At 40.3% G+C, this 16,241-nt stretch overlaps 2 protein-coding genes across 2 annotated transcripts in view; one reads left to right on the forward strand and one right to left on the reverse strand.

The window, feature by feature from the left end:
* The window catches only part of LOC122976244, a 1,153,509-nt gene that overhangs the window by 760,445 nt on the left and 376,823 nt on the right, over window positions 1-16,241 (forward strand). The gene's annotated exons all lie outside the window — the stretch shown is intronic.
* LOC122976271 (indian hedgehog B protein-like) lies at window positions 661-15,327 on the reverse strand. The gene is made up of 3 exons (XM_044344676.1): window positions 13,253-15,327; window positions 7,816-8,077; window positions 661-2,676 (listed from the first exon to the last, which is right to left on the reverse strand). The coding sequence occupies exons 1-3, from the start codon at window positions 13,550-13,552 to the stop codon at window positions 1,979-1,981; spliced, it is 1,260 nt and encodes a 419-aa protein (XP_044200611.1). The 5' UTR covers window positions 13,553-15,327; the 3' UTR covers window positions 661-1,978.

The raw sequence follows: 16,241 nt of genomic DNA on the forward strand, positions 1-16,241 counted from the left end.
GGAGGAGGAGGGGTGGTGGTGGAGGGGGGGGGGAGGAGGAAGGTGAAGGAGAGAGAGCCTCCGGTGCGTAAAACCCACTCCGGAGGGCGACTTGGCTCGCTGCGCGTAACTCTAATCCCGGTGACAACTTCTTAAAGGTGCAATGCGTAATTTAATCCGGTTTATGCGTAACAAAACAAAAAAAAACAAACAACAAAAAGCAGGTGGAGTTTGGACGAAGAGCAGACGCGCAGATGCGGATATCGTCCGGTTCTCGGCTCTCACTCTTAATTGATGGAGCCTTGAGCTGGATATGGAGAGATATTAGGTTTCCTTCTCATGCTCTTAAAGGCGCAGCAGAAGCGTCCCTGTTGTTATTATTAGCCGACAACTGTTGCATACATGCAACTGGTGCGTCGCTGCTTTTTACGCACGGAACTATTTATGCACACGGAGCGCTTTCCAGTCAGATGTGAGGGCTAAATCAGTCCTGATCCCCGCTGGAGACGCGCGCATTCATCAGCTGCGGATATATAATGACAGACAGGAAAACAGGGTGCGCGTGCTTTGTCAACACAAAGCCGGTAGGTGTCAGTAAAGGCGCGTTCACGCCAGGTAAGTCACGCACACCTTGATCAGCCACATACACATGAAATGAAACGACACACACACACACACAGCTCATTTCCATATAATTTAATTTAAAAAATAGATCTTTTCATATCTCTTCACCCACAATAACTTCATAAACATTATTGGATTTCTGTAAACAAACAACACTTAAATATCAACTATCATTCGTCCTAAAAATTTCTGTATTAAGCAGTAAAAGTTACATACAACTCGAGCACAAAACCTCATTTCACTATGAAACCGAATCCCTTAAATTTTTACCTTGAAATACCATTAATTTACCATTTAATAGTGATGAAACTGAGGTGTTTTATATGAGATTTTAAGGGATGATTATAGATCAATTAACGTATTGTGATTAGAGACTTTTACACAGACATTTAAAGTATTTGACAGATCAGATTAATGTATTATTAAGGTTGAGATTTTGGTTTAGGAGGTGCAAAAATAATGATATCTTAAGGGATTCTCATTCAGTATTCAGGTGTTTTATAGGTTTGCACCATATTCAGGGTAAATTAATGGATTATAATGCATATGAAGGGATTTTAATGGATTATCTGCATGGTTTAGAAGCTTTTTAGGGGGTTAAAACCCTTTAAAACTGATCAAATAACATGAAAGCCATCCTTTATTTTATACTTTAGAAGTGCCTTAATTATTCGCTTATGGTGAAATTTCACAGATGGCTTTCATGTCATTGTGTGAAGTGTTTTTAACCCTTTAATGCAGTGAGGAAACCCCATTAAAAGCCCTAAATATATTATAATCTGGTTATTTATCTCCTGATGAAGCCCAAGCATGAGGTCAACATATTAAATACCTGAATACTGAATAAGAATCCCTTCAAATGTTAATTCGTTTGCAACCTTAAACCCAAATGTGAACCCAGATCCAAACCTTCATTTATGTGTAAATGAAGGGGAAAGTGATGTAGCCCCTAAAGTTAATGATGGGTTTTAACTAACACCTCTAAACCAAACACCTTGATACATGATTGAGGTGTCTGGTTCAGTGTTTTCAGGAGTAAATTACAGATTATTTAAGAGTATTTTAAGGGATTTTTGTTTCATAGTGTTTTAAGGATACAAGTGTTATAAAAAGTCTGTTTGTGCACTTCTTTGTGGTCTTTCTGACTCTGAGTGCTCGTATTTGCTGTCTGTGTTTTGGGAGAATTTGTCTGTGTCAGTTCACAGCTTCTTATTCTTCTTTTTCCCTGTTTTTCCAGTTGAAAAACTCCCATGAGGCCTTAGCAGCATTTCGTCAGGTGGTCCATCATGGTCCCGTACAGCTCTGATGATGTCAGAGCAGGCGTGTATTTGGGGTACATCCAAGTCACAAGGTGAGGGGGGGTGAGTTTCTGTCCTCACCTGTCGGCCTGAGCCACGCCCAGCGGGTGGAAGCGTCCTGAGTCCAGCAGCATCCCCCCCAGCCAGTGTAAAAGCCGTGAGTACCAGTGGACCCCGTCCTCTTGGTACCCGACGGCGCTGGTCCAGCTGTGCATCAGTCTGAGCGGCGAGAAGGCCCAGTGAGCAAGGGATTGCTGGTCCACCACCGCGTAGCAGGATGCCACCACGCCGTCCACCACCAGCGTTCCCCGCTTGGTTAAAGGTGCAAACGCCCCCCTGCTCTCCCTCACAGTGACCCTGGTAATCCGAGACAGATGCCCCTCGCTGTAACTCTGTCCCGCGTTACCCTCCACCACCAGGACACACTGTCCTGGCTGGGCGTCGCTGGCGTACACAGTCCTCAGGGCGCCACGGGCCGGCACCGCCCCTTCTGAGCAGTTACCCTCGGATACAAACAGCAGATGGGCGGCGGTCAGCGAGAGGTGGGCGCCAGCTTCTGTCTGGAGGGTGTAGAAGAGCTTCTGGGTCACTGGGTCGCGGTCCAGGAAGGTCACGACTTCGTCGTATACCAGCTCACCGCTGCCGTCGCTGCCAGATGAGGTCAGGACTCGCTCGCCAGGTCGCAGGTCACGGATGAACTTCTGATGGCCGTCCTCCAGACTGACCAGCGCCTCGCCGGGGAAACAGCCTCCAGACTTGGCTGCCACTGAGTGATCTGAAAGACAAACAAGAGACACAAGAAGATTTTAAAAGATGTAAATATTCCTGAAGTATAGAAGCCCAAACCTGCCAGAAAAATAACAAGTAAACAATTAAAAGTTAGGAAAGACAGAAACAATGAATCATAATTATAAGATACAATTTCAAATGATGCTGTTTTAATTCAAAATTATGGATACTATTCTCTATCTTTGAGTAGTTGGTCAAAACTATGAGATAATTACAGTCAAATTTATGAAATTGTCATAAATAATCATTTTGACTTAATCTTATAATTTTGAAAGTCAAAATTTTTATTTAATATCTTATATTTAGACTTAATAGCTTAATAAAAACTTGCGAAATTTAATAATACTGGCTTAATAACTCATCATTTTGACTTACTATCTCAAAATATTTCATAACTCTGATCTAGAATGTCACAATTTGTACGTATACATTTTTGATTTGCTCTCTCAAGTCTCTTTTGACTAAAAAGGTAAAAAAATAAACTTATTATGAATTGAAAAGTCAAAATTTTGGCTCATAATTTGAAATAAAATGATAAATATTGAATTTTTAATCATAATTTTTTATTTATGTATTAAAATTTGAATTTACTATCTAATTTTTACTGTAAAATGTCAGAATATAGACTTACTATCTCAGAATTTTAACCTACATTGAGTCTTTTAATATTTGCTGTTCCTTACATTTCTTCTTATATTTTTCTGGCAGAAATGGACCTCCATACTAAAAGCTTGGCCACACAATAAATCTTTCCAACTCCCTTAAACTAAATATTGACTTTTTTTCTTTCCCACACTCGACATAAAAGAACAATAACCGAGCTGCCAGATAAAAGCTCCTGTTTTTCAACCCTGCATGTGTGTGTACACGAGTGTCCGGGCAGGATTATGTACGTGACAATGCGTCCAGGCACTTGAAAGTGACTCTTGAGGACTGTCTCAAGTCTATCTGGGGATAAATATTTGGGGAAGGTAGGAAAGCCAAGGCCAGGTGATAAGATAAGTCACCTGAAGGAGGAAGGAGCAGAGCAGGAAAACCAGCCAGCAGGTTAATCATCTGACAAACCGACAGCAACACAGCTTTAAAAGATCTCTTCCAGGTTTAACATTGAACCGAATTTTCAGTTTCAGTGTGACGAAAAATGTGAATTTGTAAAATGTAAAAAGAGTTTACATTATAAAAATATAATCATGATATAATTAAGCATTTATGACTATTTACATAAATTGACAGTATAATTATAAAATTACTCAATTCAATTTATATATGTTTTTTGTTAATTATTTATTGTGTACATTAATTTATTAGATTTTTATATAATTATATGTATTTTGTATATTTTTTAAATATTTTTTATAACAGAGCCTGGAATTTGTCAGGTGTACATTTTATTATATTATACGTAATAAGTACAAATTTTGGATGAGCAGGTATAATTTTGACTTATGTCACGATTTTGATTTCATCAGTCAAATTTTGCAATTTTGATGTATTATCTCAAAATTATTACTTAAATCTTATAATTTTATAGTCATAAATTTGACCTATTATCACAATTTTCTTTCACATGTCATTGATTTTACTTAGTAAATCTCAAAATTCTGACCTAGCGAGTCCATATTTTGACTTATATCACAATTTTGACTTCAAAAGTTTAATAATTTTGACATAAAATCATAAATTTGACTTGTCACTCTTGGATTTAATGCAATTTAAACTGATTTTGGATGGAGATACCTAGATATACTTTGGAATTAGTCTGCTTTATTATCTTTGACATAAAATATTAACAACACTGTTTAACATTCTCTTGTGTTAATTAGTTTTTTAATAAGAAATATTTATTTGAGAATACAAATTATAAATGTGAGAACATGATTTACACCTTGAACGCTGTAGGCACAATTTTTTAACTTGACATCCAAATTTGGCTCCAGGCCCGACCACCAGCAGAAACACTACTTCCCCTTCGCATGTTGTGAAATGTAGTCATGTTATTATAATCTAACTACTCTTCAGTGTAATTTTCTGTCTTTGTCTATCTTGTAAAAAAAGATAAAGTATCTTCCTGGTTAAATAAATAGATACAAATAAACTGGAGGTTTTCTGAAAGTGATGCAGCATCTCATGAATCGTCTTTTCCACGTTGCCTTTGAGAGAACAATGGATTTAAAATCTTCCTCATGAGCATGATCTAATCCTAACTCCTAATCCTGAACCATATGCTTCATCATACAGACACTGCTCCTCCATTATCAGACAAAAACTGCCATAAATAGTTTTTAAATAACATTATTTTCCCATATTATGTCACTATGGAACAAAAGATATTACCTTCCTAACTCTCTTCCTGGATCGACCACAGAAATAATTCTCATCTTGTTCATCTGAAGCAGCTGAAGTCTGAGGTGAAAGTGTTGAGTGTTAATAAACTCCATTAATCCCCGTGTTTCCTCCTTTTCTCATGTGTCCCCCCTTTTTTCAGTCCAGTCCTTCATCTACAGCGGTCCTGCTGCCCCCTAGTGGTTACTTCCTCTTGCTCAGCTGCCCCCCGTTAAGTGCCTTTAAGAAGGATTTGGGGGATTTGTTGTTGGAGAGCTCCTCAGTTACAACTCAATCTTTTCTTTTCCTCAGCTGGCTGGATTTGTCTTCCCGAGACTGATTTCTTTTCCTTGTCTTGTTTTGAGGAACTTTGAGGAAAAAAACAGGGGAAAAAGAGGAGAAATCAAAAACATGAAAAAAATACCAACTTGATTGGTTGCCCGTCTGATCAAGTCAAGGACTGGGCCCTCGCAACCCGATCTGGGAGGGAAGGAGAGGAAGAAGAAGGAAGGGAAAAGAGAGATACAGTAGGAAAAAGGAAAATCTCAGTTACCACTCAGTGTAAAATGTGTCGGAGGGGGTTTAAACTCTGATGCATTTTTACAAGCATGTGTGACTTTCAGCACATTTTGGGTGGCACACTTGTGTTACTTTTCATGCTAACTGCACATTTTCCCAAAACACACTATATGTTGTTATGCACAGACGCTCTGCTGAATATGTTGAACCTTGATGAGAATGTGTTACGTCCTGACCACTTTTATAGCACCAGCAAAATGTCTGCAGAGCTCAGCAGCTGATTGGATACCACAAGAGAAAAGAAACATCTCAATAAGCTTCAGTATCTAATCTGGAGTATACATTTTATTTGATTTTTTTCTACTTATCATTTCAATTAAACTAATAATTCTGGTTTAGCGAGTGTGACTTGTCACAATTTTAACTTAAAAAGTCATAAATTTGATGTCATGAGTCAAAATTTTTAACTTAGTATGTTGTTTTGATATATGTCAAAATTTTTACTTAAAAAATTTTTGCAAAGTATCTCATAATTTTCAAAAATAAGTCATAATTTTTCTTTAAAATCTGACTTATAATAACATAATTCTGGTTTACCAAGTATAATTCATGTGACATGTCAATTTTGACTTAAAAAGCAAAATTTTTGATGTAATCAGATAAAATGTTTGACTTAGTAAATTGGAATTTTTATGTATTATCTCAAGAATGTAACTTCAAAAGTCACAATTTACTGAGTATCTCATAATTTTCAAAAATAAATGTTGTAATTTTGATCTATTGTCCCCATTTTTCTTTAATATCTGATCATGTTTACTTACCAAATCTCATAATTGTGGCCTAGCAAGTCCATAATTTGACTTATGTCACAATTTTGATGCCATGAGTCAAATTTTTTGATTTGGCATCCTGTAGTTTTCTGTGTATTATGTCAAAATTGTAACTTCAAAAAATTTACATAGTATCTTATAATTTTCAAAAAGAAAATCATAATTTTTCTTTAATATTTTTAATATCTGATAATTTTTACTTACTAAATCTCATAATTCTGGCCTAGCAAATTCATATTTTGACTTATATCACTATTTTTTTTTCATAATTTTGACTCATCATTCCTCACATTTCAAATGATTTAACGAGTTAGCTCATAAATGCTAATCTTCTCTGTAGAGTCATTTGCAATAACCATTATGTTCAAGTTTTTGTTGCGTTGTGCACAATATACAGGCTTTACAGCCCTTCTTAAATCACCTGACAGTGGTTGTATAAAGTACCACTGAGCCTGCATCTGTGTGAGTAAAGCGAGAAAGCCATTAACAGCTCACAGAGGCAACGTTTCAGATGTGATGCAGAACATGGCCTGACTCAGGGAACATGGGGGGGGGGGGGGGTGAGTGGCAGATGAGAGAGATGAAGATGACAGAAAAATATAAGAGCCAGCAAGCGCCCATAAGATGCAAGCAGGGAGAGAGTTAGCTGGCGGTCAGAGATAGAAGAGGAGTGAAACCAAAACTGTTAGAACGGAAAAAGGAAATGGCAGCGGAAGCAGTTTCTTCCAAATGCTGTCGTCAAATTTCTGTCAGTGTTTGAATATCAGATAGAAAAATGCATCTTTGTGGCAGCGTTGAGTAGTTTATGCTTCTCTTACTGTTAGACATTTATTTATTTATTTATTTATTTTGAAATACAGCTAAATTTACATGCTACTTGTAGGGCTGGGTATTGTTCAAAATTTTTTGAAACTAGTGCCTGAGTTTAACAATCAATACCACTTTTACCACTATTTTATGGAATATTAACATGTTCTTCTACAAAACGTTAAATGTTTCTGAATATAAGCCGCTGTAATAGATCTTGTAGTTATAAGCAGATATGATATATAACTTCTTTTAGGAACAGCTTTCATTTCATCTGTTTATCCAGCAACAAACACTTCACTTATAGTGTGTTATAAATGGTTTATTAACTGTTTATATAGTGAGTATTAATGCTGAATAAGGGGACTTTAAAAAAATGTTTTTGTGGCTTAAACTTAATATTAGAGTTTGGTGTGTACCAGTTCTACCTTCATTAAAAACATTTCCAGGAAAGCCTAATGTATTCTTCTATTCTGCAAATTAGAAGAATATAAATTTTTCAGAGAAAGCAGATGCATGAAAAGAACAGGGCGCATGTTTTGCTTTCTCTGCATGCTCTCCCTTAACAAAAAAAAAAAAGCTAAATCTTGTTATTTATGAAATTGCATTCAGCAGTAGTGCAGTTTTCAGCCGCTGTGGTCCCTCACCTGACTTGACACTGCAGTGGATGTGGGCCTTGGACTCATAGTAGACCCAGTCGAACCCGGCCTCCACCGCCAGTCGAGCCAGCATGGCGTACTTGTTCCTGTCCCTGTCCGAGGTGGTGATGTCCACCGCCCGGCCCTCGTAGTGCAGCGACTCCTCCGAGTGATGGCCGTCCTCGTCCCAGCCCTCGGTGACCCGCAGCCGGACCCCGGGCCACAGGTTCATCACCGAAATGGCCAAAGAGTTCAGCTTGTCTTTGCAGCGCTGAAGAAGACGAGAGAACAGGACTTATTGTTAATTTGAATTTTGGAATGAATGTAAATATGATAAACAGCTCAAAATACATGTCCATATACAGCATGTAAACATACACTGTACGGCCAAAAGTATGTGGACAGCTGCATATTACTACCAAATGATAGTTGAACATGTGATTATCTTCTAGTTTCAGGCTTTCCACCAGAATTTTATCCCATTCAGCATCAATCTATGGAAGTTTAAGAGCACCAGCTGCAAAGAAATCCATCTTTGTTACATAAAAGTAGGTTTAAATGTTGGTTTAGTATATTCAACATCTACATAACAATAACAATAATAATAATAATAATAACAGAAAGCTGCCTTAGTTTGAGAGATGTGGACGTTTACCAGGCAAGGAGGGTCCAGTGAAAACATGCTATCCAATTGCATCATGGGAAATGTATGATCTAGTGTTTTAGGGGGTAAAAACATTTTATTCTGCCACAAGCACTTCATTTAAAACTCAGAACTTGTTTATTTATACATCTATTATGGTTGAATAAATTATTAATTATCAAAATGTGTTATTAAAATATAATGTATTCAAAATATGAATTAATTGCTTAAAAAGAAGAAATAACTGAAAAACAACAACAATAAAAATGTAAAAAATGCAGCAGTGCCGTACATTCAGAAGTCAGTTGAGGTTGTCTACATATTTTATATACTGTATATATACAGATGCTATACAGGCAAAGAGAGTTTAATTAAAATATGCTATTGAGTTGCATTATGGGAAATGTAGGACTCAGTGTTTTTGGATCTCTCAGTGTTTGTTACATCAAAACTTTCATTGAAACTTTATTTTTTCTATTCAAACACAGAACTTTATGCATCTATTTTAGCTGTTTTCTGATTTTTGCTCAACATAGTTTCCAAAAATATATATAAATCTCTTCCAAAAGCAAAGTAATCCTTCAGTCTCTCTCCCTCAGCTCTTCTTCCTGTCACATGACACTCCTCTCTCTGACCCTTGAACTCCTTCCTGCTGTGCGTTTCAAATCTTGATGACGTGGAGGTTTAAACCCGACCAATCAGAGGAAGCCTGAGCTCTTTACAAAGACTCATTCTGCCTGCACCCATGAACCTCACCAAACCCCCGTCACCCCTCTGTGGCTCCAGCCTTCCCACAATGCACCCCTGCTGTCCCAGCTCGGCCTCATGTTTGCTCTCTGTGGTGAGCGAAGGGAGCCGGGAGGCTATGTTAAGGATGGATGGAGGGGTGAGTGGGTGAGGGGGGGTGGGGGGGGGACTACTACCTGAACAAGAGGTCCTCAGCGTCCCTCTAAACCTGGAGTCTGGTCAGGGTGAGCAAACAGAAGGTGAGAGGGCCTATTGAGGGACTCGTAAACTCCCTCCTGCTCTAAATAACGCTAATAAATCCTCCTGTCTGCCTCGTTTATCAAATCGACACCCAGGCCGCATTGTTAAAGCGGCCGAGGGCGTCAGAACATGTCAGGTGACCTCTAACACACACCTGGTCTGATTTTTTTCTCAGGGAGGGGCTACATGTTCGGCTCCACCCATCACACCAAACATTTATAAATAGTCTTTCAGCAACGAAAAAGACACCAATAATCTCTGAGGAACACACAGAAGACTCTAAACTCAATGTGTCAAATGTCTAATGTTGAGTTACATTATTTATTTAAACAATTTTTACTCAATCAGTAACTTTTTATGTTTTTCTTGCTGTAATCATTCCTCCTGTTCATAATGACCTTATAATGTAAATGATGAATCCACAGTCCTCCTTCTGTGCAAGAATGTATTTAAAAGCTTATCTGAAGCTAATATGAAGCTAAATCAAGTAGATATCTTTCAACGTTACAGTCTTTTTAGTGCCAAAGTCCCTCTTTTTGTTACTATACTTCCACCTGCAGCTCAACAGGGAAACACAAAGATGCTAAGAAGACTGTAAATGTGTCAGATATCCACTTGATATGACTAACTCAGACTGCTGAAGCTGAATAGAAGCTTCACATTAACTTTTAAATGCATTTTTTAGCACAAAACGATGACCTTTGAACAGCCAGTATGAACAGGAGGAATGAAAACCTCTTTCTCTGTTCATATAAAACACCTGAGAACTTCTCCTTCGACTTGTACAACTGTGTCAATCTCATCCAAGTTTGTCGTCATTTTTATGACCGTATATTTCTGTTTTTCATGGGTGTGGTGGTGTAGCTTTGAATCGATGAATGAACACCATTGTTAATCCCAACTACAAAAACTGATTGTTTCTCTAAGCAGCAGATCTGTCTGATAGATAAACCTGGACTGTATAAAGCTTGTATCTTGTCCAATTTTCCACAAGAGAAGAATTTATTATTAAAAATGACAAATAATGACCTGAAGAGGGTGCTGTTTTTCTTTTTAAAAAGGTCAAGACATTTCAAGACTGCTCCAATATATAATATACAATATATAACATATAGAAATAAAGTTGAAATTTTATAGTTTTGTCACCATATCTCAACCTTTACTTGTTGGATTTGGATGAAGCTTTAAAAGGATGAGACTTATAACAGCACTGACCTCTAAATGAATGAAGAAAAAGTGTGTTGACTAGAATGAGGCTGCAATTTTAGTAATACTTTTTTAAATAAATGTTATTTTCTTCATTAGTTTTGCTTATTTTTAACTTTACCCCCCCTGTACTTCATCTAACTTGCAGGAATGATGCATTTTTCTTTTCTAAAATGTCCATTAGGACCGTTTAACTGGCCTGCAATGTAAGAATGAAAAAGTGTGAACTCCTACACCGTCAGATAGGAAACATCTTGTATTCAAAAGGGTCAAAATCTAAACTTTTAAAGTGTCTAACTGCTCTGATTTGGCTCAATCAGCAGCTCGCAGCCTCTGAAAGCTTCTCTCAGTGATGCAGCGCTGCATGAATCTCAGTCTATTAAGGGTGAAAACTGGGATTAAACCCTATAAATGTCTTTTTCCATGTTGGCTGTGATAAGAATAGCTCGTGGCTCGGTGGCCACAGATGCCTTTTCACAGTGTTCAGTGTGGATCTGAACGTCTCGTGTTTTCTCTGTGCGGTCGAGAGCAACGAGCTGGACTTCATAAATCAGACGATAGATTTTGTTGGTTTTCCTTTCAAGGTGTACAGATCGACGGGGGTTTCTGTAGGAGCGGTTTTAGCACTAAACCGCCGGGCTGCACAAACATTGGACGCACAGGCTGACAACATGCGCCTATGCACACCTCCGCGCTGCAAAAAATGTCCCTCTGAACAGGCCATTTAGTCACATGTGGCGTCTAATAGTCTTGTGTTCTTGAGATGAGGGGACAAAAAATCTACAAAAAAAAAAAGGCTAAAGATTACTTCCCTTGTTTCCAATTCAATGAGCTCATTTTTTTAAAGGATTTTCTTGAATTAAATCTGCCTTTTTTGGAGCGATACGCATCAATGTCTGCACGAAATCCCTGAAATGAGAGAACATGTAATGGAAATAAGTGAAATAATTTTGCAATTTAACATGTGCTTTGAAAAGAAAACATATCTACTAATAGCTAAATGTGACAAAATGACTCTTTTTGCAGTGTGGCTTCTCCCCTGAACAGTCGCGTCTGTATGCAGCAGCGGAGCGCCCAGGAAAAAGCGAATAAAAACTCAAGAGGCAGAAAAAAAAAAAAAAACCCGGTATAATTAAGGCTTCATCACAAGTGAAGTGGGTTATTTTTGCACATGTGTGCTGCGAAAACAAACAAAAAGTAACACGGAATAGTAAAAGACAAACAGGAGGCTGTCTGCTGCGGCTTGGAGCCCATAAATTGTGTGCAGGTCAGCGCCGTTGACGCGCAGCGGCTCGGGGGTGCGCGCTGCAAAAAATGTCAGTCTAGGGAGGGTTTTTTTAAAGACTCATGAGCATCCTCTTTCTTTCATAATGTGCAGCTTAACTGAAATCTTTCTTTTATTTATTTGGTTGCACTTTTTTTGTTGCAGGAACTGTCTCACAGAAGCACATCTTAAAGTAAAGCAGAAACACTAAATTTGGATAAACTTACTCGATCTTGGAAGGTTTATTCGCATTAAAAGTCTGTTTAAAATCAACTCATCCACTCTTGCAGATTCTGCCTCACGCTTTAAAAAACACATTTATCTGCTCTATTTCACACTCAGCCCCTAAGCTCTAGTGACTCTCTTCCCCGGGTGGACATTTCTTGCAGTGCGCGCAGCGAGGTGACAGCTCCAGACGGGAATGCGCGCTTTCATTCCCCACGTGGGTCTGTGGACATAAACGCTGCAGCTCGGAGAGGAAGCCCGCGGTCACAAGAGCCAGATATAAATACTTTATTCCTGGGGAAATTGGGAGTCAAATAAATTCCACCCGGGGCCACATCAATGACGGTGTCGTAAAAATTTTTGACAGTCCAAAAGGCGACTGTTAACTCTGGCCAGTCGGGCTAAAAACGAAAACGGTAAACAACAGTACACGCTTGACCCGGGCTCTAACCAAATACGACTTTTGGCTGTTTTTCCACCAAAAAACATGATGTAAAACAGAGGACATAGTGTTTTAATTAAGAGCGACCGCTTTTCCATACATTTTTAGACGGGGTTGCCCTCTTTTACGCACGAGCTGCCCACAGTGAACCTCTGAAACTGGAGCAGAAGAGCTGTGATTCAAAACTGGTCACCTACACAATTCACACACACACAAACTCAACTGTGTTAAAAGCTGCTGCAAAGTTTCTCTGGAACAAGACTGAAGAATGAGTTGTGCAAACAGAAAGATTTTGTAATCAGAGTTTCCCAAAAGAGCAGCAAAAAATATCCACCTTAAAACTATTTTCATCTCAGGAAAATAGTTTTATTAAAAGAAATAAACTTCCAGAGAACCTGCTGCTGTGACTTTCGGTAAAAAAACACGTGTTGCTCTTGAACAGCTTTGAAAACAATATGTCTCATCTGATTTAAAATGAACTTAGGAGACACAAGATAAACACGGATTGGGTTGTTAAGACAGATTGCAGTAATTTTGCAGTGACGAGCCTTGAGTCAACAAGAAATGAGGATAAAGATAACAGCGTCCACGAGTTTAAAGACAGGGCAAAGTGCGCAAAGTAATGCACTGAATGCTTACAGACCAGGCTAAAGGGCACTACGGTAGCCGGGAGGGTTACCTGTGTCATCATGCGGTCTGCACCTGTGTTCTCCTCATCCTTGAAGATGATGTCGGGGTTGTAGTTCGGGGTGAGCTCCTTGAAGCGCTCAGAGTTCCGGGTTATTTTCCCTTCGTATCTCCCGCTGGCCCCTAAAGTCTTCTCGGCCACGTTGGGGCTGAACTGCTTGTAGGCGAGCGGCGCGAGCTTCCTCGGTGACCGCCTCTTGCCATAGCCTCTACCCGGCCCGCAGCCCTCGCTGACCGGCGAGAGGAGAAAGGCGCACCCGGCGAGGCACGTCACCAGCGTCGGGAGCAGCATTCCACCCCGGGGCCGGTGTGTAACCCCCGGGCGGGTGGCCAAAATGTCACCGCTGTATTTCTTTGATGTGCCTCCCCCCCGCGTGGGCTCCCCTTTATAATTTTAGAGTGGAGGTAACGGAGCAGGACTCATCCCCGAGTCCCCAAAAGTCGCCATTCCCGGCGCGTAAAAGTGGCCAGTGCGCCGCTGGAGACGAGCTGGAACGACCTGAACCTGTCCTCTGAGCTGCTGACACTCTCCTGTCCCGAGTGCACGCAGAGGCAGGGGCATAAATAGGCGAGGTGAGTTTATCTTGGCAGGCAGGTTCAAAGCTGCCTCTCTGTGTCGGAGCTGTGAGAAACGGGCTTCAGACAGACACAGAGGCGCGCGGTGCGTAGGCTGGCTGCGCCTTTTGGGCACGGCGGTCAAAGGGTGTCCCCGCAGCGGTTTCTGCCTCTCGGGTTTTTTCTCAATGCGTCCCTGTGGCGCAGGGCTGTTGGCAGAAATGGAAATGGAAGAGATCCTACTACAGTATAGATGAGGTGCCGCGGGAGAAGAAGAAGACCGCGCCCTGCTGGACCTGCCCTCTGCTCCGTCCTCTCCTCCCACCGGGGTGGCACAGGCCCCGCGGCCGCCTTCATCTGTTTATTGTCAAGCCGGTGTTTCAGCCAAAAGGACACACAAACACCGTGCCACGAGACTGTCAGGGCTGGCGCGTGCTCACTCTGTCCCTTTGGACCCTCGTCTTCAAGTCAAGACGCGGGAGCAGGAGCGCAGGTGCGCGCATTCAGACCTGCGCTCCGAAACGTTCTCACCCCTCCCTTAAAGATTTCAGACTAGGTACAGAATGACGTAACAGTCTGAGCTGTAGGTGAGGAAGTAATGAACTCCTGACCGTGAACACACCTTTATCCGCTCTCTCACTGTGCAGACACCTTTTACTGACATTAAACTAGCCCTCATGTTCCCGGGGAAACTCCCAAGGACCCTCTCAAGGGCTCAGGAGCCCAGTTTGGAAGTTCAAAACATGATTATAATGAGTATTTGGTGGTAAAGTGTTGAAATTTACTAGTTTCTCTGAACTTTTTCAACCTCAGTGACTCTAAGTGGTTTCCTACATTTCCCAGAACTCCCTTTAACAACCTGACAGAGAGCGGCCTTGAACTTTACACATGCAGACAGAGAGCACTGCTGATACATGAAGAGCTCTTAAATTGCATTGTTTGTTTTTAACGCAAACAGCTTCAGATCCTGTTCTGCATTCTGGTCTTTTCTGCTCTGATCAAAAACCTTCGTTATGAGGTATTTAATTCACTGCATTAGACAAAAACAGACATCTGGTTATTTCATCAAACAACAGTTTCTAAATTACAGGAATCAGGGTCTGAATTTAGTTCCTGTCCCCAAGAAGTCCCCAATGGACCAGGAACTATTGGGTCCAACCACAACACATAGACTCTTAACTTTGAGAGGCAGCTGGATTTGTGAGATCACGTGAGAATCCATCTGGTCAGGCTTCAAGTTATACGCTTGTGTCCGAACCACCGATGGTTCGGATCAATCAGTGTCCGGCTGCCTCGCTAGGCGACAGACAGATGGTTCATCCAATCAGCTGCCGAGTACTTTTTTTAAAGTTCCTGCAACTTTTCCGAACAGTTTCCACGGTCGACTTCTCAGATGGTTCAATGTAACAAACCATCTAACGCATCAGGTTACTGAAATCCTGCCACAGCAAACATGATGTTTTACTGTTATATATGTATCAACGCTAGCATGAAGATCTGCAACGATTAGTCAATGAATCGATTAGTTGTCAACTATTAAATTAATCGCCAGTTTTATTAATTGATTCATTGTTTTGAGACATTTTTTTAAAGAAAAAATGTTCAAATTCTCTGATTCCAGCTTCTGGTTTCTTTAGTCTCTATGACAGTTAACTGAATATCTTTGTGTCATTTCAGGTTTTGGGAAACATTGATTGACATGTTTCACCATTTTTTGACACTTTAAAGACCAAACAGCTAATCGATTAATATAGAAAACATTTGCAGCCTTGATAACATTATATTTACCCATTTTCACTGCAGTTCTTTGAGAAATTTATAACGTAATACAAAGTCAAGAGGTAACAACATGCTCGGTGGCGTCTGCTACACAGAACTACTCTCCAGAGACTGAAAACACGATGCTGTTATTAGTCTTTGGAGCCGTTTCTAAACAAACTAACGTGACCAAACATGTCACCCAGTGCAGGAATAAGATATATCAGACTATGATACACACACACAACACTTGTTAGTAGATCAGTTCATTGATGGTTTTTGGATCCAAACATGAAGATTCATAAGAAACATCAGCTGTGAGATAAAAGGACAACGAGGCGTCTGCAGAGACGGATACAGCAGCGTGCACTGAGCCGGCTGACTCTGTCATTGTGCTGGAGATCAGCTGTGGATAATGCAGTGAGGGGAAAGGTCCGGTTTCACTAACGGAGACACGACACCCAACACCCCGCCGCTGAGCCCGCTGAGCCCCCTGCTGATGTCATACCCTCCATTGATGGAGGACAAACCGGGGTCTGAGGACCATCAGCGGGCCTTTATAAAGGATTCAAGGGGTCTGTCCATTCACAGGATCACAGGATAAATAAAGGAGGAAAACACAAACATAAAATGTGATATAAAGCCTTAAAAAAAAGATGAATATATCT

Source organism: Thunnus albacares, chromosome 24 (genome assembly GCF_914725855.1).
Source record: "Thunnus albacares chromosome 24, fThuAlb1.1, whole genome shotgun sequence".
Taxonomy (NCBI): Eukaryota; Metazoa; Chordata; class Actinopteri; order Scombriformes; family Scombridae; genus Thunnus; species Thunnus albacares.